The sequence below is a fragment of the Chiroxiphia lanceolata genome, chromosome 3, assembly GCF_009829145.1.
Source record: "Chiroxiphia lanceolata isolate bChiLan1 chromosome 3, bChiLan1.pri, whole genome shotgun sequence".
Classification (NCBI taxonomy): Eukaryota; Metazoa; Chordata; class Aves; order Passeriformes; family Pipridae; genus Chiroxiphia; species Chiroxiphia lanceolata.
The window spans coordinates 59846006-59872663 of record NC_045639.1 but is presented as its reverse complement, the minus strand read 5'-3'; the positions used below and the strand labels follow the sequence as shown (position 1 = coordinate 59872663).

The following is a 26658-nucleotide window of genomic DNA, read 5'->3' as shown; positions in this document are numbered from 1 at the left end:
AAGCCCAGAACCAAAAGGCATCTCTCAGGAGTTGGCTTCATGATCAAAAACTCTATTGTTCCTAAACTCGAAAATCTGCCGACAGGTCATTCTGACCGCATTATCTCCCTACGCCTTCCACTCCACATTGTAACAAACATGGGTAGTGCCCTTCCCAAATCTTCGTTCACGAAGCCTAGCCATGATGATGATGATCACCTATCCCACCAATACAATCCAGCCTATATAACCACTGGGAAAAAAATCCATCAGATATCACACAAGATATCAGAATGAAGAAGGCACTTTATTTCTTCTAAAGATCAATAATTTGTATCAACTTCAGCTTTAGTTGTAACCCAGTGTCACCTAAATCCTACAAATTACCACTTTATCCTGTTTCATCTGGTGTGTTTCTCAATACGAATTCATTTTTCAACAACTTGGGTATTCAAATGCATTTTAGAGGTGCTTTTTCCTCCATACAGACCAAAGTTCAGCACAAGCTCATATGCTCGTATCCTAAATCTTAATTAACAATACATGGATTACAATACCCATGCAAATCAAAACTGGCAGTTTATCTGTTCTGCAGTGAGAATGCAGACTAATCAAGCATAAATGCATCCAACACAATCCCACAATTTCATCCAGGCTGTGCTCTCCTGCACATCACCTTTGTGGGTTCAACATTTTAACTTCACCACTTTCCCACATTTCCAGTGTTCAACCCAAACCATGTGCCTTCCAAGCAATGTCCTGTTCTCCTGGCCTATCAGCTTCTGGTTAACAGACACTGCTAAAACTCAGTTTCAAGGAGAGAGAAAAAGAAAGTACATTAAATATGTAAAAAGAAGGAAATGAAAAGGCCAGCTGATTTGTCAAGTATGATAACAGTTGTGCTACAATTTGTGAACCCAAGTCCTTACAAACCTTTTTTTTAGTACAAACAATTAACACTCCCTGTTGCCAAATATTATTTCCTTTCACCTTCGGAAATGCATGTATTAATACAGGCAGCAACGCCCTGGTTGTTTTTGTGTCTCTATGATATGAAATGACCTTTAGTGGAGCCAAGACACTGTATGGGTCCTGTCATTGTATATGCCCAAAACTTCACCAGGGATGTAACTACAAAGGTCAGGCCCACCCCTGCTGCCCTGCAGGAGACACCACCTATGCCAGATGAACAAGTTGCTGCTACTCTGGAGACAAACCCTGCATGACTTTGAAATGAATGCTCCACTAGGGTCCCAAACCCTGCCTGGAGTCTTTAGGCCCTGAGGTATTCCCTAGAAATGAACAACCTGATTGCAGATGAGGTGACAGGGAGTGTATTTGCACTCTTCTACTTACTTGCTGCACAATTGCCCTCTAGTCATGCCAGCTCTCTGCAGTATCGTTTCCTGACTTTGTTTGTACGACATGCAGATTCAAGTTATTTTGACTGAAGTCAGTCAGCCAGACAGCCTAAATACCGCTTATCTGGACCAAGGCTGGCATAACAACCCTTGATCTTTTTGAAAACCCTAGGCAACACTGCATTGAATTTGGATTGTAAGGCCAAAGCCATGCAAACTTTAAAGTGAATAAAACAGCTCCATACCCTGCTGTATTGACTAAGTAAGCAAATCTACCAATTTAGTGGAAAATACAATCACAGGCATAACATCCAAAGAAACTTCCTAAACACTTAGTTTGAAAAAGATTTCTCAGAACTGCTGACAGATTGGTTTTTTTTAAAGTTATGACTATTCCTAGACACCTTAGTAGCATGCTAGCTACAAGGCTAGCACTGACTAAAAATACTTTTAAGTTAAATATTACAGTTAATGTCAAAAGTCAATGTTAAAAGTTAAACATATGTTTGAAGTTAAAATGCCGCAAAAGACCAAATTACCTTCTGTAGAACTAACATAGTCTTTCATGATTGTTTTTTCTTCTTTCATATTTGTATTCACGAACAGCTCCTGTAACACTGTTCTCAGGAGCATCATTACAATCAAGAGATATATACTGACTATTTCATCCAATTCTTGACAAAAGCAGTGACTGCTTTTCATTGTCTTGCAAACTTCTACGGCTATCCAAAAGTATCTTTAAATAAGTTACATTGCACTATACTGACAAATGTACAGATTGTACAATACATAAGACCTTGAATTTTTCAACTTTCTAGCTACATAGGCAGCCAAACACAACACATAATGAGAGGATGTTCAGATGATAGATTGCAAAGTCCACAGGACACAGTTCAGCTTTTCATCTGCAAATGTAGATCTCTCTGATTGTTGATACAATTCTTTGTATCAGCTCACATACCTGAATTGAGATTTATAGTAAATTTGTAAGATAGCAATGTAAATTCACAGCTGGTTTACTCCATGCAGATTCTTCCACTAGCAATGCTATTGATGAGTATTCTAATAACACAGGTTGGTGACACACAGGTTGGTGACAGAGTAAGCTACTGGCCTGGGGAACAGACAGAAAGAGATGTAAGGGGTCAGCCATTAGCTCTCATCATCTCTCAGTCTTCACCACACTTTAGCCTTGTAGTTTTCACAGCAACATGGGCATCTGAACTGAACAAACATCCTATTTCAACCCACACACCCTTCACCTGTTAGTGTTAAGTTACTCAAACTCCTCTGAAAATACAGGTAGATGGGCCCTTGGGAAGTCAACTGGTGTTTTTGCTAATGTCTTTGACCCAGACAAAGTCAGGGTTTCAACCACCAGGAAACAAACCAGGCATGCACCAAGCATTTCCTTCCATCCAAGGGGATAGAAGCATTCATCAAGATTCTGAATTTCCACAGAAATTACTCCTTTTCACTTCCACAGCATTTAACTACCCTGTTGTGATATATTTTGGCATTACTGGCTGCATAACTTATAAATTGGGGAAGTTAAAAATCTGCTGCAGTAGAGGAAATTACAGTTTGTGTTCAAACTGGAACAGAGCTCCAACTATGGTAGTCTTTAGTTCCCCTAAAAGTTTCAGTCAGGTGTGAGCTTCTGATTGTACCATTTATGTTCCGCTCAGTATCTCTGTCTTTGGGAGTATACCTAGTGGCAACTCAGCTTGCCAAGCTACTGAAGAAAGTCAAAGGAACTGAGTCCTCTATCACAAATGAAATGAAAAATCAGGACATTTCATCAACACTCCCTGAAGCAGGACCTCACTGTACATATTTGAGGTTTAAAGAATTCAAAGGACTTCTACATATTTTTCATAATTTCTGCATTAACTGGTTCCTCCACTGTCACTCTATACCAGAGCAAAAATGAACCATATTTTCTAGAAAGGCGTTTGTCAGGCATGGGAAAAGATCCATTTTTCCATAGGTTATGAATGTAGAGACAAGAAACTGGGAACTCCAAAACCAAGCAGCTCCCCAGTGTCATTCTTGAAAGCTTCATCAGGACAAAAGGATATGATGTGTCAGATCTCACAGCAGTTACCTAAATATCTTCAAGGTTCCAGTCAGCTACAGTTAAGTACCTATTTTGTATTTTCTCATTTAGATATTCTAAAAGTCTTCCTTCTCCCATAAATCTAGACCATACACATTAGTATAAGAACCCTTAAGCAATAGCTTTACTGTTTGAGGAATGTTTCAGCATCAGGACCTAGAAATGATTACATGGAACCTTAACTTTCAGAAAGCAAAAAAAAAAATACATGCTACATTCCATAGAACACTTGGAAATTTAAATCTGATCTGAATTTACATCTGATTTTATGCCCTTAATTATCCAGAGACAAGTCATGGGGCTTTCTTTATGTGATTTTTTTTTCCTAAATAAAGGTCACAGTAACAAAGCTTCTCACCAACAATAAGACTTCCCTTGTAAACTGCTTCCCCCACAAAAAAAAAAATCAGTGCAAAATCCTTCAAGCAGAGTGAAAACACAAGTAAAAGTGATGAACTGCTGAAAGACTTCAGCAAAAATTTCAGCCAGTCACAATGTTAGCTACAGAAAAGATAAGAATGTCCTGCTACAGCACCTCAGAGATTCTCATAACTGACTCATAGCAACTGACTTAGTGAGATGCAGGTGAGCATTAACTCTGTCACTATTTTCTCTAGTGGGGATGAGGGAGGTCGGAGTTTTTTTCTGGACTTATCTCTTTTTTCCTTTATACTTAAGCTAAAATATTTACGAGGCAGATATCATATTTTCCACTATGTGTTTTTACAGCTCTTAATGTACTGAAATCCTGGTCCACAAAGGCAGGCTGTAGGCCCCCATAATAAAAAAACCAACTGTGGAGCATAATAAACATGCAAACAAAATTAAATCCTTCTGATCTTCTTAAAAGAAAAGTTTTCAGATTTTTTTTTTTTTGTGATCTAGTTTCAGGTGAAGTCAAACTTAAATCCATATAGGGAAGGAAAAAGTTAATTTAAAACTTTATTTCTCCTGAAGCAACACTAACATAAAAGACGTCAAAAGATAATTTTCTATCCACTCTGCCCAATTCCCTCAGCCTTGCAACACTAGTGATGCTGGAACCTAACAAAACCAAGTTTACATTGTCTAACAGCTATAAGTACTTCTTTTTTTTCTTTTTTTTTCTTTCTTTTTTTTTTTCCTGGAAAGAATTATTAAATTGTGCCACTGGTCAGTGTTTTAGTCATTTTTCCTAGAAAAGATTTCATTGAACAAAGCTGCAATTTAAAGCAGTAGTGTTTAAACTGCCCAGAAGCCTAAAATACTACTAGGCCTAATGCATCACCAATGCTTAGCATATACAGATAAAAAAAATAAAATGTTTGTAATTGTCTGATTCATCCACACTGATATTTATAATGAAGTAGGTAAGAATCACATGCTTTCACAAGCCTAAAAGAACATTTTAGTTCTTGGTAAAATGCCTTAAGAGAATTATGTTTCCTAGGAGTGCACAAAGTGTTTAAAGGCCTGATGATGAAGCAGGAATAGGAAAATGAACACTACGGACTGGAACTATTGGGGAAGATAGGGAACAGGAGGTCTGAAAATGGACCTGAAATGACTGTTTCAAAGTGCATAGTTTCTTGTGCTACTGACAGACAAACATCATTTCATGGGAAAATGAAGATGGATTAGAAGCACAGCACACTTGGCATGCTAGATAGTCTAACCCAAATCTCCCTAATGGTAGTTTGTTCACATTGAACCAAGTGCTCAGATCAAGCGCACCAAGGGAGAAGTTACCTTTGCACAAAATCTCACTGCAATGGATGTCGAGTCTCTCTGAGGCCCACCAGGATGCTAATAACTACATATAGCTCATGGTCTCTTTCTTTCTCCTCCCCCAAGAGTTTCACTTCAGTGCAAGTCACCAAGAAGAGTGCCACTTAATATTCTGCCATAAGACTACAAAAGACATCTTCATGAAGGGAACACAAACACAGTTTATAACAACGCCACCACTTAGCATCACTTTCTTCTAATTTTAAGATATTTTAACTTTTTTTTTGTCCCCTTTCGTTTCTGTTAACAGTATTTGCACAAACTCCAAGCTCTGAGCAGAAGGGCTGCATTGCCGGCAAAGCACAAGACCGAATAATGACGCGTCAGGAGCGCTCCTCTCGCCCCGTGGCACAGCCCTCTTTTGCAAGGCTTGTTCGTCAGTGGAGGGGGTCACAACACATGAGCACATTGCTTCTGGCAAAGTATTCCTGCGATTGTATCACTGGGTTTCTTCAATTTAAGATGCAGTGCCTTGCACTGCACGAAAAGTGGAGCGAAACCTTCCATTTAATTGCAGAGTTTGCAGAAGTGCCCATCCCTGATGCAGTGGAGAGTGATTCACCAGGAAAGTAGCGATAACATCGGCCCAGGGGCCCGGCGTGCCAGGCCCGGGGTCGGTATTTACATCGGTGACTTTTATAATCTCCCTTCCTCCCGCTGACATGCTCACCTCGGACCTGGAACAGCACGGGGAGCGCTTCCACACGGCGGAGGCGCGCGTCCTACCCTACAGTTCCACAGAAGCTGCTGTAAAACACCCGCTGTAGGCCCCGACTCGCTTCTCAGAGCACCGCGGCCAGCGCCCAGTCCAAAGCCTCGGTACCGGGGGTGTCCCGGGAGGGGTGCAGGGGAAAGGGGCTGGTGCTGTCACTACCCACCGCGTTCCAACACCGCCCCCGCCGAGGCCCCGGCCCCGCCACCCCCGTCACCCCAGTCCCGCCCGCAGCCACCCCGCTCGCCCCAGGGCCGGGCACAGGGGGGCGGCCCGAACCCAGCGAGGGCCCTCGGGGCGCTGCGGCCCTTCCCGCCGCCCTCTGACGGGCTTCCCGTGCCTGGCAGCCCCTTCCCGGTTGGCTGGACACCGCCCTGGTCACCCCTTTCCCCGGCGGGCGGGGGGACAGCGAACACCCCCCGCACCCCTGAGGGGCTCCGGCTGCTCTTACCCGGCCCCGGCGAATCCGCTCGCAGGGGCGCGGCGGGGGCGGCGGCGGCTGCAGGGCGTGGAGGGGCGGGTAGGACCCGGCCCGGCCCGCCCCGCCGTGACGGCGGCGACGAAGGGAGGTACAGCCCTGCCCGGCCGGTACCAGAGCAGGGCGGGCCGGGGCAGGGGCGGGCGTGGCGCCGCTTGGGCCTCCGGGAGGACCCCGCTGCTGGAGGGCCCGGGGGCGTCCGGGGGGAGAGGGGCAACCCTGTGCGAGTGGAAAAAATGGGGATAGGGAGTGGGGAGACTGTAATTTAGGGAATAGATGCTGTTGCATCCGGAAGTAAGGGGTAAACATGAACAAGGAAACGATATTGCAGAGAAAAATACGAAGTTGCTACGTTAAGACCCTGCTTTGCAGCTCCGCCTTCAGCTTGGGTCATTTCTTCTCCGAATGGGAATGGACACTTCAAAGAAAGTGAGTGGGAAACTGTAGATCTATTTAAAGGTGCCTTTAAAGCAGAGGTACATGACATACAGCTGAGAGAGGGGGCAAGTGATGCCAGGAACAGGAGGAAAGACGGGTGCGTTCACATGGCTGCCAGGACTGGGCTCGGGAGGAGGAAGAGGAGGAGGAGGAGGAGGAGGACGCCGCGCGTGGCTGCGAGGGCAGTAGCCCCGGCACCAGGGCTCCTCCTGACCCAGCCACCTGAGCAGGAGAGACAGGTGAGCCCCGAGGCTCGCCTCAACCTGCACGGCAGCTGAGGCGCTTCCTCATGCTCCCACTTCTTCAAAGCGAAAATGTCAGGAGCAAATGCTCCCTAGAGCCCCGGGGCTGGGCTGCTTCATCTGGAGGATATCCCCGTGCACATTAAATACAGAGCAAACATCCCACAGCACCCGGTTGCTGGGAATGCTGCCGCCTCTGCAGAGCCTAGCCTCACCTAGGGAAGAGCTGCAGAATTTGAGAAGTGCAAGTTTGTTTCTGCTTCATCATAGATCTTGGTGATTGCTAAGATTTAGAAATAGCTGGAGCAGTGAAAACTTAATAAGCATCCTAATCAAATAATAATAGAAAAGTCCATTAAACTACCAACACAATGGAGCGAAGCTAAAGATCTGAAAAAACAAGACTACCCTTTACATGGTTCTCAATGGGTCTGCAAGCATGCTGAAAGGGGAGGCAACCTAACCTGCAAGACTTGGACGCCTACAAATAGTTCTTATGTTAACTGATGCTTGGAAATGTCATTTTCTCACTTTCATGAATTAAAGTTACTAGGGAAAAAAACATTCTGATATGCCCTTTTGTTAAAGGAATGCTGTATACATGGTCAATCTACTTTTAATAGGTTATTAGCAATGATTTTAGTATTACTATCTGGACAGGTGTTTTCCCCATGCTGTTGACATAACGAAGCTGATCCAAGATGATCCCACTAGATGGTGCACTAATGAGAGTATAATGCAAGTCCCTTCCAAATTAAGGCCTCATCTTGATTATTATCCTAAATGTTTGTCATATAGACTTCATTGATTGAGCCCAATCACTCTTGTTTTATAAAACTTTAGCTGAGATCACTGTCAACTTTTTTCCAGAGAATAGTACATCTTTTATATATGATTTCAAAAATGTATTTCCTATTCTAGAAGTGACCCCTCATCAGTGAGAATACTTTATCTACAGATCACCACTTGGGTACTTTTTTTTAGGCTGGAAAGTAATACACAATCATTACTGATCAATGTTCATTCTCATTCTATAGAAAGGAGGTATCCAAATGCTTTCCTAGGAATGCTGGGTGTTTTATGAAGAAAAAGCTGGTCCTCACCTGCAGTTAGGTCACTTATCATCAGCATCCACCTTTTATTATTAAATAAGTAAAAATCTTTGTGATATGATTATTTAAAGCAACAGTTACAGCAACGATGTTACAACCTGGGAGGGAAATATGGATTATAAAAAAAACTTTACATTGAAATGTTATTTGTACTGTAAAAATACTTAAATAGCTTTTTAATATAATCATAAAATAATTATGAAAGTTACTAGACCATTGATCTGATACTGCCAAGAGCATGGTATGCCCTCAGAAGATTTTTGTTAACTCCTATAGGAAAGCCATTGACTGGGAGAACATGCCCTGTTTCACACTTCTAAATAAAACAGGAAAATTCCTTCAATTTCCTCTGCTAGCAATAGTGTATTGACAGGCCTTGTGAAGAAGCCATCTCTAAGTGTTATCATCAGAGTTCCTGAAAGGGAGTGCTGCTACACCATTTTGCCTCTAAATGCATTTCATTGGCTTCTCTCTAGACTTCCCACACAAGCATTAACTCGGGATTGAGTTCAGAATCATGTATTCATTTATGTTTCCTGTTTCTTATGGAGCCTGATCAGATTTCAAACGATTAAATTAAATGGGGAAAGCTCTGGGGAAAAAAAGGGGGAAATGTTGAGACCCTGCTATGCATAGTCACAGTGTACCATGGAGGATGCTCTGGATATTTATTGACTGAAGGGCAGAGTATCTGCCAATTATATTCTAGTAATTGTGTGTAAAACTGAAAAGAAAGGGATGTCACTTCAACCACATGCTGTTTGAGAATCCATGCACAGTATGGTATATAATGTCTGAAAGAACTGGAAGTTAAGCCACACCAGCATGGTGTGATTTTGAAAGAGCACACCTTCCTCCTAGCCCAGTATCCAGATCTGCCCCACCTTCCTGACTGTATTCCTGCCTCCCACCTCCTTCTCCTGCCCTGGCCCCAAACCAGCAGACACACAGGCCCAGCAGCGTGGGTGGCACAAGCATTGGGGCCACCAGTGACGCAGAAATAAGGCACTCATTTCCGTGCAGCTCCCCATGCCTGCATGATGCATGATGAAATGAAGTGGAAGCAGCCCAACCCTGGCCTCTTATTCCTAATGAGTGTCCTCTTTTCAAGGTGTGACCAAGTGCGCAAGTCATTTGTAATTTACCTTATGGGCCAATTTCATTCTCTGCCATCACATTTCACTTGCACACTTTTAGCTTTAGATAGGAAAAGCAATGTTGCCAGTATTTGGTACTGATGTCAAACTGTCTGGCAGAGCTTCCCAGGTGGCTGTTACTGATGCGTTCCACCATCAGCAACAATTCCTCTTATTGTCATCATCTCTGTTTGGTAATTTAATAAAAGCATCCACTCCAGACTCTGAAATGAGATTAGGTTCCTAATACACCTAGTGCTGAATATAATTATGATGGATGATGGTTTTCTAGCCTGAACAATTTTTTGGGTTCATTATATTGCAGAATAGCCTGTAAAACCTACTTGTTAAAAAAAAAAAAAAAAAAAAAAAAAGGAATGACAATTTGCATGTTATTTAGACTGGTACTTGCTCTTCAGTAGCAGTAATTAACATAGTAGCATGTTTTAAATAAACAGAGTAACATTCTGTTCCTGATATCAATAATGTTTCCCCCCTCAAAAAAAAAAAGTTTACTAGCAACTTATTTTCAAATATTTCTTTGCTTTTCTGTTTCATTTTCAAAGACATATTATACTTTTATAGGCATTAGTGAAATGAGCTGACATTATTATTTCAAAGCCCAGTCTTTAAGTAGTATCTGCAAATGCATAATCCCTCTAACTTCAGCCAGATCATTTTGAAATAATAAACATTTATAAAGGGTATAAAATTAAAAGGCAATATTTTATGCAGATAAAGAAATACTAATCTGGACAAGAAAAAATATTGAAAATAAGAGAATATATGGACTTTAAGGTCAGCACCTAGCTCTGTTAGAATCCAATAGATCTTCATTTGGAAAGTGAGGTCATTGTTGAGCAATTAATATTTTTCACTTTACAGCTCCTCATAATCTTCCTCCTACCCCTAATTTTCAACTCATAATTACCTTCATTGCTTTTTGAAACAATGTGGAATAAAAAAAAAAAAAAACACACAAAGGGATCTTGACAGAATTTGGCTAGGTAAATGAAACAGACATCAAAGATAAGGGGACAAGGGGAGTTACAAAGATGAGGTAAATGTTGTTTAAGGATATTTGCAAAATGTAGTATCAGAAAATTAGGAAAGCAAACTTGGCTACTCCCAGAATTTTAGCAGCTTTTCCTGCTCACTTGTATGCTCTGCCATTGTGACTGTACACATCAGTACTCTGGGTTCTGCTTTTCCCTCTCTCCATTATTTACCCTGTTATTTAGCCAAAAAGGAGATCTAGAAACAGTCACAAGATGTTATGGCATAGTATTTATATAGCAGCATAGACAGTGGTCACCCATTGAGGGAACAAGGTTCATCCACCTCCATTGAAGACAAGAAAACAGTAAAGACAGATTATGCAGTGGGACTCAAAAAAAAAAGAGGACCAATTGAATGCGTTCATGGCATATACCCTCTGTGATCAGTTGAGGACTGGTAGAAAATATCTCAAAAAACAACTAGAACCTCAGTGGATGTTCCCTTTCTCTATGGATTTGGCTGCAGTGAGTTCAGAGCAGAAGGTGCCAACGGAAGATGTTAAGATGTCGCTAGGATAGACTCAGTTTGAGACTTGCAGATTTCTACATGGCTAAATGTCAAAAATTCTGTTAGGTACCCCACAGATAAGCATCTAGTACCGTTTAAGATGCCCAGATGGGTCCCACCTTGCTCTCAGCTACTGCTTCATTGGTGCTCTCTGTGTAGATATCTCAAGTTCCCTACGATACCTTAGGTGGTATTAGGCAAGTGATTCATATCCTCTGAATACCCATTGACTACAACCTGAGCTTAAACAGCCATTCCAGCTGTAGTTGTAATCAGGACTTAGACAATTACCATAATTATAAACACCTACCTGTACATATTAAATTTAAGAGTCTTAATCTCAAAACTCATCCTGCAGTCTAGGTATTCCAGCATGTACCACAGCTTTGGTGCCATATGTTTCTGTGGTAATTTGGCACCTGAACTTTTATAAGAATCCTATTCTGCTGTTCAGTCCTTAGCCTGATGCCTTGGGTTTGGTACCCTTATTACAGAAAATCTACAGCTGCATGCAGTAGGGTATCAGGTTTTTACCTTCATGCTACAGCATGAGTAGACAGAGGAACAGTAGAAGCAGCTTTGGCTTATGTTCAAAGAAACAATGAATATAGCAAACTGGGGGTACATCAGACAGTGGGAGAATGAAGTGAGATTGAATTACACTCCAACTCCAGGTATAAGACTTCATAAATGTCACAGTTTAAGGTGACCAATATTTTATGATCACTATGTATTCAGGACATCCCCAAAAATATCATTTAAGCTCTCCTTCTCTTCTCCTTCTTCCAGTTATATGTTCTAGCTTTAATTATTTTGAATGCCAATATTTTCTCTGCCCAGGGTCTTAACATTAAGGACAAAATTACAAAGGATTTGAAATAAGCACATATTTGAACAAGTTACAATGTCCCACAGATGTAGCTAATTTTGTACTAGCAAAAGAAACTGTTCTTGCTGTACGAAAACATAATAATAAGATAAAACAGAGGAAAAAGAGTTTTACCATTAGTTTATTGCATACGTTAAAATATATAGCTTCTACAACAATCACTGTATTGCACTGATTTCCTACAGAATATCTACTGTGCAATTGCTTTGTCTGCTTCTTACACATGTAGGGCCTGATCCAATTGCCTGCTGCATGTAGTGAAAAACTGACCACTCTTTTTAGTAAGCTGTAGGGCATCTGCTAGTCTCTTGCTCTTAGCTGCATGCTTCCTATAGCTGTTTGTTTTTCTAGTGTTTGTCATTCAGAAAATATACAGATGACTATGCAACGGAATTACTTTTTTTAAGAGGCATTAAAGATTTTAACAGCTTTCAAACTGTTGCCTAAAAAGAAAATTCAGGGAGAAAAAAACTCTGAGACAATTTAGTTTTTAAGGTAAAATAAGGAAAGGATTTAATTTGTGCCTAGGCATAAAGTTACAAGACGCACACCCCACGCTGTTACAGATGTTACAATTTATAATACTGCCTGTCCAATCTGAGATTTTTCCACCCTCTGGCTTTTGCCCTGGACCACCCTTGATCTGCCTCTAGAGAATTGGGGCTGGAGTCTTTTGAGACCACCTCTTCATCAATCTTCATCTTCTTCAGAGCACAAAGGGTACACGGTTACCCAGTTTTTGACTGTGTTCTGCGGTTTAGGCTAAAATACAAGCATTCTCCAAACAGAACAGGCCTATCTTAGAGTGAGACTAAACATGTCCTAATGGAATTCAGGGGTAGAATTGATATGGGGAGCATAGAATGGGATTAGAGGGTTGGTAATCTATGTAGCTTCTGTGTTAAGGGGAAAGGAATGAAATGCTGCTGCTTCTAAATCTACTTGTACTACATAACTACTTATAAAACTTATAAAAATTAGAAAAATCAAAAAACTAAAAGGACCTTAAGGCATCAAAACCTAATGATAGGTTTGCACAACATTAACAGAAAAAAAAGATCTAATTATTAGAATTTTATTTGTATGCTTGTTAATTTTGTATAGAGTTACTACAATTTATTTTTTTCCTAATAAAATGCTCGTAATAGTGAGGTAGAAAATAACTCCCTTATAAATAGTACAAAATTTTACCATGCAGCTTGCTGCTGAACAAAGATTTAAAGAAAGATCCAACAAGTTAAGACAAATTTCACAGCTTTCCTGAACCAGTGGTAGGAAAATACATAAATGCACAATATGCAGGATTGCAGACCAAACTGAAGTAAGCAAACCAAATTAGGACCAAACAGAGCTGGAGGGGTAATGAAATCCAGAAGTCTGTCTGCAATGGTGTCAATAGAAAAGGGCAACCAACACAAAAGATGGACTCTTACACCTACCCAAAGAGTCTTTGCTGCTTTCCTTTCATTCTTGGATGCCTCTATGTGTAGCTGAGATGCAATACTCCTACTCATGTTGTTTATCATCCTGACTTGCTGATGCCAGCCTGCCCAGATCCCACTGCCTCCCTTCCCCCAACCCCAGACTCCAGCTCTGCACACATTATTTGTTGGATTCACTTTGTATTTTTTTCCCCTCTCTTCTCATCTGGTCATGAAAAAAGAGATCAGTTCATGATTAAGAAAAGGCTCAATTAAGGACAATTTACATCCATATGCTTTGGAACAAAAAGAGCTTTTTAACAAGTATTAACTTATAAAGTTAAGAATGCAACCACAAAATTAAAAAATGCTCATCATACTCAAGATGTTCCTTGTCTTTACCTTCCCTTCTTCAGACAAAACTGGTGGATACAGTCTCAAACTGAAGTTTCATTGAATGTACTATGCAGCCCAGTAATCCACAGGAAAGCACACAGAAAAACAGGATAAGTGTGCTATCTGATATAGTTCAATCTGCAGTGAAGTCATGCATAGCCAATGTCTTTTTTTATTAAAACTCCTGCACATAACTTCTAAGATCTAAATATCTCTAAGTAACCTCTGAGTCTGAGTTCCTTAAAATAGAACAAGGCAGTTTCAAAGGATTATTGATTTTCTAAAAGGGCCATCATCAGTGCCCCTTTGCTGTGCCTTTTTTCCTCACAGCTTGCAAAAGAGTCAGACTGGGATCTTTAAATAGAATATAATAGTACAAGAAGGCTGTAGGTTTACTAAAATGACCTACACAGAGCTAGCGTGCCCAAATCCCAAATCTTCTGTCACATGTATTACAGCCATATAGCCCATAGGGCAGGCTTTTGCCCTCTCTTATAGTAGTGAGAAGTGATCATCTCTGAAGAAGTTACTGTGTTGTATATGGGTGTTTTATCATTACTGTAGAGTGGTGGGAATGTTTGGAGAGTAAATATTCACTCTGTTATGTTTAAAATTCTGCTAAGTGTAGCACACCCCACCTCTGAGACAGGGGGTCTCCATAGTGTGTGGTATGTATTTTTTCTTCATATTTCTTGCACAAAAAGCAATATTTGACCCTAAGCCTTGTAACTTATGGAAAATTCTAGTCCAAAGCACTCACAAGAAATTCTTCTACCTACTACATCCCACTTTTATTTAACTTCCACTTTTATGTTTCCCTGCTTTTAATTGCATTGGTCTGTGTTCTGTCCATTCAACTATTTATATGGGACACATCTATAAGATCAGTTTTAGAAGCAATACCTCTGTAAGTTAGCTGTGGCAACTTAAACCATGTTAAAAGTGGAAGTAAATATGGAGCAAAAAGGACTCACTGGCATCCCTATCTGTAGCATCTTTGTCCAAATTACTCAGCTGAAGGATTAGAGAAGAATTAAAAAAGGATAATTTAGTTCAGAAAATTGATAAAAAAAATAAATTCAGATATTTTTTCTGTTATCTTTGAAATTAACAATTCATATGTTTATTTCAATCTAGGATTGTCCTAATACAAAATGAAATGTTTTTCTTTCAGTTTATTGATCTTATTATCCTTTTATTGTCTCATTTTTTTCTATTATGACAAATTTGCAATTATTAATCTCATAATAAAGTGAAAAATCCCAATAGTTCCTCATCTTCAGAACATTCTCTCTCATCACTTTTTTCTGTGCAAAATTTTTTCTGATGAAGCACTTTGGCCCCAAAGTGCAGTTTGTAGTGAACTTAGTGTTTAGTGATGAAGCAGAGGAATTGCAAAAGATGTGACAGAAAACATCAAAATACACACAGAAAAAAAATTGAATATCGAATGTGACATCCTCTGGTTCAATAGTTCCCTGCAGAAGAATTAATTAATAACAGGTGTTAAAAGTAATCCCAAGACTGCGAAAGAGTTCTGCAATGACAACCAATACAGTCCTTCCCCAGAGCTCCCAATCCACTTTGCTGTTGTTTGCAGTGAGGAAAACAAAGTCAGCTGGGAATAATCTAACCAAAACAAGCAATGTGTTAATAGGACTGGTTAATTCCTATCTTAGAAGAAAATTAGAAACTTAAGTTATTTAAGCTGGTAGAAAAGAAGAGGGGGGGAGATGTAATGTGTTGTGCTTCACAGCCTGACAGACCAAAATGAATGAAGAAATAATACCCAAATACAAGCCACCGAGTAGTTCAACCTGTGGAAAGCATCAAATGGCCCATGCAAAGCTGCTTTTTTACACTGAGCGATTATTTAGCGGCACAAAGAGGGCAGAAGTGGCTGAACTACCCTAGGCAAGGGGCAAGGAGAGCGCATGGCAGGTTGAAGCAGATCTCCTCAACACTACATTTAAACATCTTCTGCTTGTTCCAGGCACCTGTGGCATCACTGACCTGCAGACAGATCCCAGGCCTGCGCAGATACTACTCAGTCCCTGCTATTTCCACCAAAGTAAGCAGAAATGGCCAATATAATTGCCCACAATTCCTTTCTTTCTTGTCCATTGTGGGGTCTGCAAGATTAGAGATGATGCTCTGGTCCACAGCTGCTCCATGGACATCAAACATCACTTTCAAACTCTGTAGAAAACACATTTTCTTCCTCCCTGACTGGACAGTGTTTCACTACTGGTACTGTTACTTGAATGAGATATTGATTTCTGCTAAATTGTCACAAAAAGAAATAAAAATCACTATCACTATTATTATGGGCTGATAAAAAAAATTATCAAAATATTAGAAAAGCCAGATGCACTGAAATGTCCTACATCACCAAATAGGATCATCTTCCGTCTGTACTCACACACTAGAGGAGCTGCCTGGCAGCACTCAACTATCACTTTGGTGTCCTACCAGCGGGAAAGTAACCACTTTCCTAACTGTGCAGTAACCACTGGGAAGACAGAATTGAAGTTTTGACCATGCAACCTCTGACAAACATGATAGGGCTTTTAATTTATATTTGATTTACTATCTTTTTAAATATCTAACTTTTAGTTCCTCTGAGGGAATGTACCCACCTCCCTAGATGATAACTAATTTTCATAAGTGCAGTGCAGCACATGGAGAAACAGGCAGTTGTTGAGAGACCACACCATCATACTCTAAACCAACCCACATTTAAAAAATTTTTCATCTACAGAATGAAAAATTACCTTTATAACAGCAGGCTGAGGTTAGTTTCCCCGTGCCATGTCTGGAGCCCCGTGAGTAGATAAAGATGATGGAATATTTTCAGCTGGAAAAATTTTTGGCTCCATTCTGATCTCCTGGTTCATTTGGAAAGTTTGGTTAATAGATTGGGGTGATGAGGATGCTAATTTTCAGATAATGATATCTAAATAATTACCTCATGCAACTTAAACATGAGCATTTCCACTGGCTGTTGGGCGCAATGGTTCTTCAGTGTCATGGCCATGTAGCTTGTGACTGTACACACAGCAGAGAATCTGGATAATGTATCCTGTATGTGTTGTCAGTTGTCATTTCCTAGAATATGGCACATTTCTTGGGATATTGTAGTATTTTGCTGTATGTAAGTACACTCATAGGTTATCTGTTAATGTATGTGACAGTATATGTAAATATTGAAAAGATAAAAGGACCTATATAAGTATTCACAAAGTTTTCTGAAAGTAATTCCAGGAGTTGCTAATTAATGTATAATGAATATGACTACGTAACCAAGTTTTTACAGGAAGGCAGTAGAGTACCCTGAAAATAGCAGTCTGAATATTGAACCTGCAATGACCATTTTCAAAGGTTTTCTTGAATCAAATGATAAAACAAAGCATAAATTATAGGTCTGCAGACAGAGCTGAAATAATCCATCCTGAAGGCAGCCTTGCACAAGTCCTTAGGTGCTGAGAAGCTGGTAAAAATATCAACTATTGGAGAAAAGCAGTCAAGAACAACAAAACCAACCTAAGAACCACCAACAACAACAAAAAAAGCAAACCAAAATTAAACAAACCAGTTAGTATTTAACACTGAGAAAACCATGTTAAATGCGAACAAGAATAAAATTCATGAGCCATCTAAGAAAATTAGTTCTTTCATAGGGATGTAATTTTGGTCAAAGATAGTATAATTACACTCAAGAGAGAAAACTCCTACAGGAAGGTGAGATACTACACAGAACTGCATGACAAGATGTGTGGGGTTTGAAGGAGAGCCCCAAGCTACCAGCATGATTTCATGGAGCTGGCTGTGACGTGGGCCATAGCATAACACTGAGGAAAAGTCAGTTTTGACTACGAAGTAGACCAGAAACTTGGTGAGAGAGTGGATATCTGGAGATGATGGATGAAACCACTCACAGACATATTTCCCCCCATTTTGGACAGAATGGTTCTACCCATGCACATAGCACAGGGGCAAAGCCCAAGCCTTGCATTTCTAGGCACTGAAATCTCAACAAAGTCAAGCCAATATTACACCGGCTGTGAGCTCCAGAGCTGCGTGAAGTCATGTTTTGGCAACTTGAGATATTCACGAAAGTATTGCAACACAGTCAGTCCTGGGGAAGAAAATCAGATAAAACAAAATTACTTAAACATAGAAGAACAAGAACTGTTGGGGAGAGTTTTCTTGGGAAAAAGATGTCTTTCAGTACACAATACTTCCTTTGAGTCAAACCTTGCCTCTTCTGATTTGTTTAAAGCATATCTTTATGTCTTCAGAAGTGCTTTTGAACCATCATGATTACAGTGTTACATCAGGTCTAGAGACAAATGTGACAGTCACAAGTGCTGTGACAGTCACTTCTGTCACTCAACATCTGATCTGAAGGATGAGGGAACAAAATCTGGCTCTTAGCTCTGCTGATGTCAGGTACCTGAAGTGTCAGTGCACTTCAGTCACAGAACAGGCTCTGAAATTAAAGTAGGGGACAATTCTGATGGGGACTGGTGACTGAGGCCAGCAGCCTCCCTCCCAACTGGCATTGTCTGCAACCTACTGCAGTGACAGCCTCCGTTTGCTGGCACGGAGCAAGAGAAGGTTGTGCCAAATCAGAGTGAAAAAAATAATATTCACCTGCTTTTATATCCCTTCTTTCCTCAGAAGGCTCCCTTCCTCTGCCTCTTCATCTTGGTCTAGTCTGCACCCCAAAGCACTACCAGATTGCTTTTTTTTCTGTGTGTTTAGGTATCCTTTCTTTATTAAAATCCAAAACTGCTTTGGGTGGTCTTTTTTCTCCATTCTGCATTTTGGTGGAAACGTGGAATTCAAAATTAAAGTGAAAACATTCCTCCTTTCTTACAAGAAGAACTAGAATGTTCTTGATTTATATATAGATAAAAAGATTCATGGCTGTCTTTTGAGACACTGCACGTCCTTTTCTATGTCAGTGTTCTCTGTAATGCTTCATTGATGCTTGTTGCTGCTGCAGCCATGAAGGCAGACATGCAGCTCATCCAGAGGGAAAATAATTTGATTACTTTAATATATTACTGTTACTACTTAGAGCCTGTACAGTATAGCCTTTTGTCAGGAGTTTCTTGTAACAATTACTTTCATTTACTTAATTTTAATTGAAGATGATTAAAATGTTGTCTCTTTTGTCAAAAAACATTATAATTGTAAAATGTATGATGGCTATTGAGCATTAATTTGCCTGAACTTATCTGAGTTCTTTGACATATTTTAATTTTGAATAGAAAAATTAATGCCTTTAAACCAAAAATTTTTAATTTAAATCTTGAAGGACTAATTTTGGAACTTCATGCTAAATATTTTTAAGTCCTCCACAGTATTAAGGTGTAAAATAAAAATCAACAGAGAACTTGCAAAATTAAAAAAATCTGTTTCTCAAAGTTTTCGGCTGTTGTTTCTGCAACCCAAACTTTTTTTTTTTTTTTACCCTGTCTTAATTTAAGATATTGTTGACTTTTTTGTTAAAGCTGCTTTTGCCTGTGGACTCCACAAGAGGGTAGGAAATCCTTTCTCAATGTTTAGGCTGTGGCAGAAAAGATTAAAAGAAAAAATAGTGAATTTAACTATTCTGACCACAAGCAGGCACTGCAGATATACCTGCAAGTTCCTGAGTTGCAAATCATTTAAAAGTAAAAATATAACACTTCTTAAAATAAAAATCACTGGCTTTGAAGACAGCTCTGAATGTAGGTATTCAAGGTGCTGCAAGAGAGAGGCTGAGTGTGGATTTCCCAGCTGGAATGCTCTAAAGCATATTTTGCTGTCCTACATGTTCAATCTGGGATGTTTCAGAAAGGAAAAGGGCCGTGGAGGTGCTCTCAGACTGAGGGGTTTGCCTGGATGTGGAAGCTTGAGCTCCCTCCTGAAGCCAGAATTGGAAATATATCCTCCAAGAGCAACATTAGCTCTTGCTAGAATAATTCACAGCAATAGAAGATACAAGAGATCCTAAGCCTTCTGGCTGCTTCCCTGAGGAATAAGAACACCATCTGGATTTGACATAGACCAGAATTCCTGTCAAAACATTTCACTGTGTAGGGTGGAAAAATAGATTAATGCATAGGCACGTGTTTCAGAAAAAAAACCCCAGCACAAACTTACCTTGATATAGAGGAGAGGAAGAAATTAAGAGATCTGTAGTACTTGCAACTGAACATAAGTGGTGTACCCCCTTGAACTGAATGTCAGGTACTCCTGACACCAGCATGTGTGGTCCACAAAAAAATTCCCTTTTATTCTGATTCCCTAGGTTTTGTGCCAAGCAGTGTTTTTTTTTAGAACCAGGTTTAGCACCAGCATCGAGTTTAACAGCAGGTAGAACAGCATGGCATGCCACTAAGTCGCTCAATAGCCAAATGACACCATCTGACACATCTGCAAGACCCTTTGGCTGGAAGAACTACTGAAGACCTACTAGTAAGCTGCAAGTTTGGTAGGAAGACTGACTAGATACTCATTTAACATCCAAGAGCACACACTGAACACACAGAAGGACATGACACACTGAGGCCTCACAGATAGCTCAAAATTGTTCCCTGAAGATGTGCTGTCTGAGAGAAATGTTGTTCTTATAGGAGAATGTAATGTATTGGGTTGACTTTGAATGATTTATGCTGCACGTTAATGAAGTAATTTAGTTATTACTTAAGATATCTCCAGTTGCATTGTGCGTCACCAGCTAGACATCTAATACTTAGAAGAGTTTTCAGAAATACCTGAATGTGTATTTAGAGACTCAGACACCTAACATTAACACAACATGTTCTTGTGTAACTAACAGAAGAGATTTAAACTCTGCAAAATAGTTGAGAACTGTGGCAAATATTGCTGGCAGCAAACTTTGTGAAGACACTTAAAAAGGATCTATACTTATCTCTAAGACTAGTGCTCTATATAATTTTTTGTGATCCATCATTTGACTCATGGTTTCACTGCTGGAAGGATGTCAGGGACATATATCATTTGTTAGCTTTCAAGAAAAACCCCTCATGGACCAGTTTTAACTAGATCTAGATTAAACTAGATCTAATTCTAATCAAGTTTCTTTGAAGAAGCCGCATTGAGCTTCATGCAGACATGATCTGGCACAGCTGGCAGGAACACCATCTCTGCTACATAAATGGGATCATGGAGCTCCCCTCTCCCTACCGTTGCTGACATACTGTAGGCTCTCTGTACTGTCCCCAAACACTCTGTATTTCATATGGCTCAGCTCCAAAAGGAGAACCAAGAGTTCCTGGTGACATCCCAGATGGTAGCCTGGCCACTAAGTTGTCACGTAAAATGTATGCAAAAAGTCGCTCTTCTGCTTCACCAGTGTCCAAAGAACTGGTCCTCAGGAAAGCACTGCAGATTAAGTCTAGAAAAACCTGAGGCAACTGTACAGGCTCTAAAAGTCAAGGCTAGGCTGTGTTACAGGTCCAACTGAGTCACTGGCTGCAAGCAACCTGCTGCTCAGTTTTCTTACTCTCCCTGAGCACTGCTCCTGCTGCCCTCCTGTTTAATCCAGGGGTCTCCCTTGGCATGCATTTAGCAATGGTATGGGACAGTATATTATCCAAATTCTAGGTACCTAAAGACTTTGTTGCATCCAGCCCTGATCTGTCTGTTCAGCTAATGATATTCGTGCACAGAGAAAGTACTTGTATCAACTTAAAGTCTTTGGGTTTATGTTTCTATTGTGAAAAGTGAGAGCCTTACACAACACCTCAGATAAGTCTGTGACTTTCCAGCTCCTTGCCATCTTAAGTGTTTCAGAGTTGGTGTGCAATTGGAATTCTCCAGATCCAAAATAGTATGTGTTACAGATCCACAAAAAAGTTCTCAGCAAAGAAAACAAGCTGCTATCACTGGCATGGCATCCTAGTATAGATGTGATAAGTCAAGAAGTGGATAAACACGGATATCTTTGTGGTAATCACTGTTTGATAAGGGTAGAGTATACACTGTATGCATACCACAAAAGGTAAGTCAGAGGTACAATTCACAATAAAAGATTGCAGTGGCTGCATTCAGTAATGACAACTCAGCCAAACTCATTTTAAGCAGGTAACTAACGTGAATGCTAACAATGCCTCTTTCTGACTTCAGAGGGAGCTCAGCATGGCAAGGACCTCAATCACATGTTCCATTTCAGTGTGACAGTGTGGTTGGATGTCAGCAAGTGTATTTTATAACATCTGGAGCCTGACATCTAAGCAAAGACAGGACAAGAACATACCTGAGTAAGAGCCATACTCTTGTTCCTGCGTACTCCTTCCCAAGTATGAAGCACACAAGAAATAAGGGCTGAAAACTTGATTCTATTATTTTCAGGAAAAGGTCAACTTCGAGCCAAAATTACACTCCCATTCTATTTGCTTGGGAATAACAGTAAACTCTATACTGTCACAAGGAGTGACAAAGACCAATATGAGCCTGGATGTATTCAATTTAGGATTACTAATGGTGAACCCTAAAAAGGTTAGCTGCACACATGCAAGATGAAATGAAATACTGACTTTATGGGCTGCATGTAAATAATTTCTGAAATTAAAAAAACCCAAATCAATGCATTAAGGGTTTCTAGAAAGACTCATACTTTCAAAACACTATCAAGGCATTAAGAGTGAAAACAAGTGATAAATAAATATCATATAAAATTAGTCTGATTTATTAGAGAAAATTCAACAGAAATGATAGGTTAGAGGTAATAAATGATTTATTAGAGAGAATTTTACAGAACTGACTCATAAAATTCATGTTATACATTTCAGGCTTTTACTGAACCATGAATATCCAGTAAGACACTGTTTCTTCATTTCTAGAGCTACTGTCACTAATAGAATCTGTTACTGTGACTGATCTTCAGATAAAAGTTTTATTGTACAAAAATGTTGGTTAAATATTTTACCTTTTGAGAAATGTTTCCCAAAACCATGGATAGAAAAATCCATATATTAATGGATTGCAGAAAGAATTTAAATACCCAAGCCAGTTTACAGAATTGAACAGAGGTACAGGAACAGAGAAATTTAAAAATGGATCAATTAAGATTATAAAAAAATGAGGAAATCAACATATTAGGAAGCCCAGCATAACAATACTCAAAGTCTTAGCAGCTTTCCTATCTTTATTCTTAGAAAGCTCATGTTTCTTATCAATTTTTGACTGCCTGTGTGCCTGGCTCAACTCCCATGTGTGCCTTTGGGAGACTGTAAAAATTTTAACATAAATTCCTATCATAATGCAAGCAGGAGCAAAGAAACCAACTGTAAATAAAAAAGCCCCCGACAGTTTGTTGAACACAATCATCATCATGACCAGTCTTTGCGAACGAAGATTTGGGAAAGGTCTTCACCCACATTTGTTACAAGCGCGTTGGTGATACAGGGCTTTGCAAATGCAGGTAAGGCCTTCGAGCCTGCGCAATGGATTTTTTAGGTGAGACACAGTGTGTGCTGAACTGAGCCCACTCTTTAATCCTAAGGTTCATCTGCCGGGGCCGAGCAAGCTTGGACGGTGGCAGCGAGGTCCTCAGGACGTAGGTTTGTTTAGAGTGACCTTCTCTTAGATGGATGGCCTTACAGGGCTGATGAGCTCCATCTGTCCTGGTTTAGAGTTGTCCTTCTCTTCTGTGAGTTCCGGGGCTCCCCTCTCAACTCCCACGATGGTACTGTCCGCACAGGCAAAGCTCCCATTCTCTCGCTCCTTTCCGTGCCCAGGGCCGCCGGGCCCCTGAACACAATAGGGCACAAGCATTTAACTGGCTTTTCATAGCCCTCAATTTCAGAAGCATAAAATTCCTAGAAACCACACCAAAAGCAAAAGCAGCAGGCACTGACCAGCAGACTGCTACAATTTGTTTTATGGTTGTGACAGTCATGGTGCTGGTGTTATGCAGAGGATGGCGGATTGCATAAAACCGATCCATGGCAATGGAACAAAGATGGAAAATGGAAGCCAAACAGAGCATCAAGTCAAAACTGTAATGAACTTTGCAGAGTATAATCCCAAAACACCAGCATTCCTCTATAGACCTCACCATGCTGTAGGGCATAATGGCAAAGCCCAGCAGGAAATCTGTACTGGCCATGGATAAGATGAGGAAACTGGTTGGAAAATGAAGCTGCTTAAAATATGAGATGGAAATGATTATGGCCAAATTCCCTAAGACGGTGAGAATGAAGACTGCAGTTATGAATAGATATAGTGCCTCTCATACTCCTGCTGACCTAAAGCTCTCCGGACAAGATCTGTTTCCAAACTCGAAGCAATCAGTCAAATCCCTCGAGATATTCGGAGAAAGCATAATCAATTCTTTATTAGACTTTTCTTTTAGAGATGCAGTTCCATCGGTAGATTTAATTCTCACGAGTTTCCAAAAGATTCCAAATCCTAACATGAGAATACAAGATAAAGTAAGTCAATACTATGAGCTCAATTACTATGTGAAATGCAGTAATTCAGAGGGGAATTTTCTCTCACCTTAAACATAGGGACAATTATTCTTCTGAAATGGTACCTGAAATCTAGTAACTGGAAGTCATTATAAAATTAATTGCAAGTAATATTTAAAACAAAGCAGTTGAAAGTAAACTTAATTACCTCTTAAATCAATAAATTATATGATAATACAAATCTTATTTTGTATTTGGAGCATTTTGTAAAATATCGTTCTTGTATTTTATATAAATTGTAATATTAGTAAATTTAAATTGATAGAAGAAAAACATGCATGGACAAAGAAACCTCTCAAGTCACTTCAATCTGAAAATATTATGTAACATTTTTGTGTCTCCTTAATCTTAGAATATTGATATTTTTTTCTATAGGAGAATGCTATGCAAACTGTCATACTTTAGCTTTCTTGAAGATTTCAGTTAATGAGCTACTAACCTAAATGATCGTCTTAAGAGACACAAATCAGTTGCTAAACCCTCACTTTCCAAGTTATTTATGATGATAAACTCACCTGCTGTGCGTTATAAAGTACTAGCAATGAACATATCTCATGGGAATCAGTTGTAAAACTGGTATGATAAGCAATATTCTTTTCTTTCCCTATATGTTTTCTATCATTATAATTCCACCAGCAAAAAGAGTGTGGAGGCAGGCTGAGGCTTATCTCCTGTACTGCACTGCAGTCCAGGTGCAGTAGTTATAAATGAATACACTAGTGAACAGTTTCAAGGGGCAAAAAATTCTCTTCCTTTATCTGGGAAGAACCAGACTAATTTCTTCCACCTCTTTTCCTGATAATTGGTTTTGGACTAACAGCAAATTTAGAAATAGGAGCAGAAAGAGATACTCTTCTCCACAGCAATTTAATCCACTTAAAAGGAATATGGGAAGCAGCTAAGTCTACTGATCTTTTTTCCAATAGGTATCACCCGACAATGAGGAAAATACAGAGATTGTGCATCGAAAGATTGAAAACAGATCTTGGCAGTCAGTCTTATAGGCTAATCCTTCATGCATCTCTTTTAATTGTACCATAAATAAATTCTCTAAGTAGATATTTTTCTGTTCTGTTATTGTCCTGTAAAATTGCAATCTTGATAACAAGCAGATCCCCTCTGTAACTTGGCTCTGATTCATGAAAGGTGGGAATTTATTTTTCTTTTATGATATTACATTTAATTCCCAGTAGATTTTGAGCTAAACATATGTATGCAATTTAGGGGTTTACATCAACTGAAAATAAACAAAGTCAAGTGCCTGTATTGACAACACCATTATTTTTATTTGTTCTATTAATTATCTACCCTCACATATAGGGGAGCTCTTTTGGTGACTTAGTCATGTGACAAGTCCTGTTGTACCTCATAATTTCCATGTTGGGCTTAAATATTAATTGAAGAGAACTATTTGGTTACTTATTACTAACTACTTTTATTACTCTGGGTTTCCTTCGATAAAACAACAATAGAGAACAAAAGACAAACTCAAGCTTTCTCAATGAATTGTTTGATCCCGTTGGTAACTGAGAAAGTCCAAAGGGTATAGGATGCACTCTGTTTTCAGTAATCCCTCTCTAACTGACAGATACCTTTTAGTCAATATGCTATGAGTACTCAGTGTTGGAGGAAAATTACTTTTCCTATACCTATGGGAAATAAGAAGTCAATACATTTAGGAGTGGGCTGTGGAGTTCTCATTGTCTAAGTTATGCTGTGGATCAAGTCTCTTAAGAAATTAATCTGTTTTACAAACGCTGTTGCATAATCATTTCATAGAAACATTTTCAATTACTCATGCAGCTGGTTGGATTTAAGGTGCAGCATGAAGAGGAAAAGAACTTAATGAAAATCCTACAAACTAGGAAATTAAATGTAGCTGGTTATGCAAGACCATATAAAATTATGCAAGACAGTAAATATTAAAGGAATAAAATATCATAGAATCACAGAATCATGGAATGGTTAAAGTTGAAAAGGTACATTCTGCCCCATCATCCGGATCATTAATGAAGGTGTTGAAGAGGATTGGACTGAGTATTGACCTTAGGGCACACCACTAGTTGATGGCCTCCAACCAGACTTTTTGCCAATGATCAGCAGCACCCTAGGGGCCTGGCCAGTTTTCAATCTGCTCCGTTCAGCCTGTTTTCAATCTACTTCATAGTCTTCTCATCCAGCCCCATAATTCATTACCTTCCTTGCGAAAATCTTACCAGAGACAGTGTTATAAAAGCCCTACTGAAGTCTAAGTAGACAATAACCACTGCTCTCCTCTTGTCTATCAGGCCAGTCATTTCATCATAGAAGTTTATAAACTTTATAATTTGTCTAATGGAAACAGATTAGTCAGAAAGTGCTTACAGATAGACATAGTCTTTTTCCAAATCAAGTCTTTCAGTGCAGTAGCATGGAAGTAGTAGATAATGAAGATGAGCAGAAAATCTCCAGAAGACTTTTGTAGAACATTGTGTCATGTTTTATTATGTCCAGTATTTTCCCTCTTGTTGAATGGGTATTAATGCATTGTAGAGGACAGAGAGTGCACA

The 26658-nt window shown here is 39.6% G+C and overlaps 2 protein-coding genes across 6 annotated transcripts in view; both read right to left on the bottom strand.

Annotated features, from left to right (window-relative positions):
• STX7 (syntaxin 7) overlaps positions 1-6494 on the bottom strand; it is a 36846-nt gene extending 30352 nt beyond the window's left edge. For 2 of the 5 annotated variants that reach the window (XR_004356254.1, XM_032683789.1), the window contains exon 1: positions 6390-6494. The gene's annotated coding sequence lies outside the window, so the exon portion shown is untranslated. Of the gene's footprint in view, positions 1-2301; positions 2455-5896; positions 6124-6389 lie in introns of those variants that run through there. The other 3 variants (XM_032683790.1, XM_032683791.1, XM_032683792.1) reach the window with 3 other exon arrangements.
• LOC116784046 (trace amine-associated receptor 2-like) lies at positions 6097-23961 on the bottom strand. The gene is given in 5 exon segments (XM_032682226.1): positions 6097-6635; positions 21892-21926; positions 22564-22977; positions 23394-23463; positions 23466-23961. Coding segments are annotated over 5 exon segments (1554 nt in total).
• Between the last annotated feature and the right edge of the window lie 2697 nt (positions 23962-26658).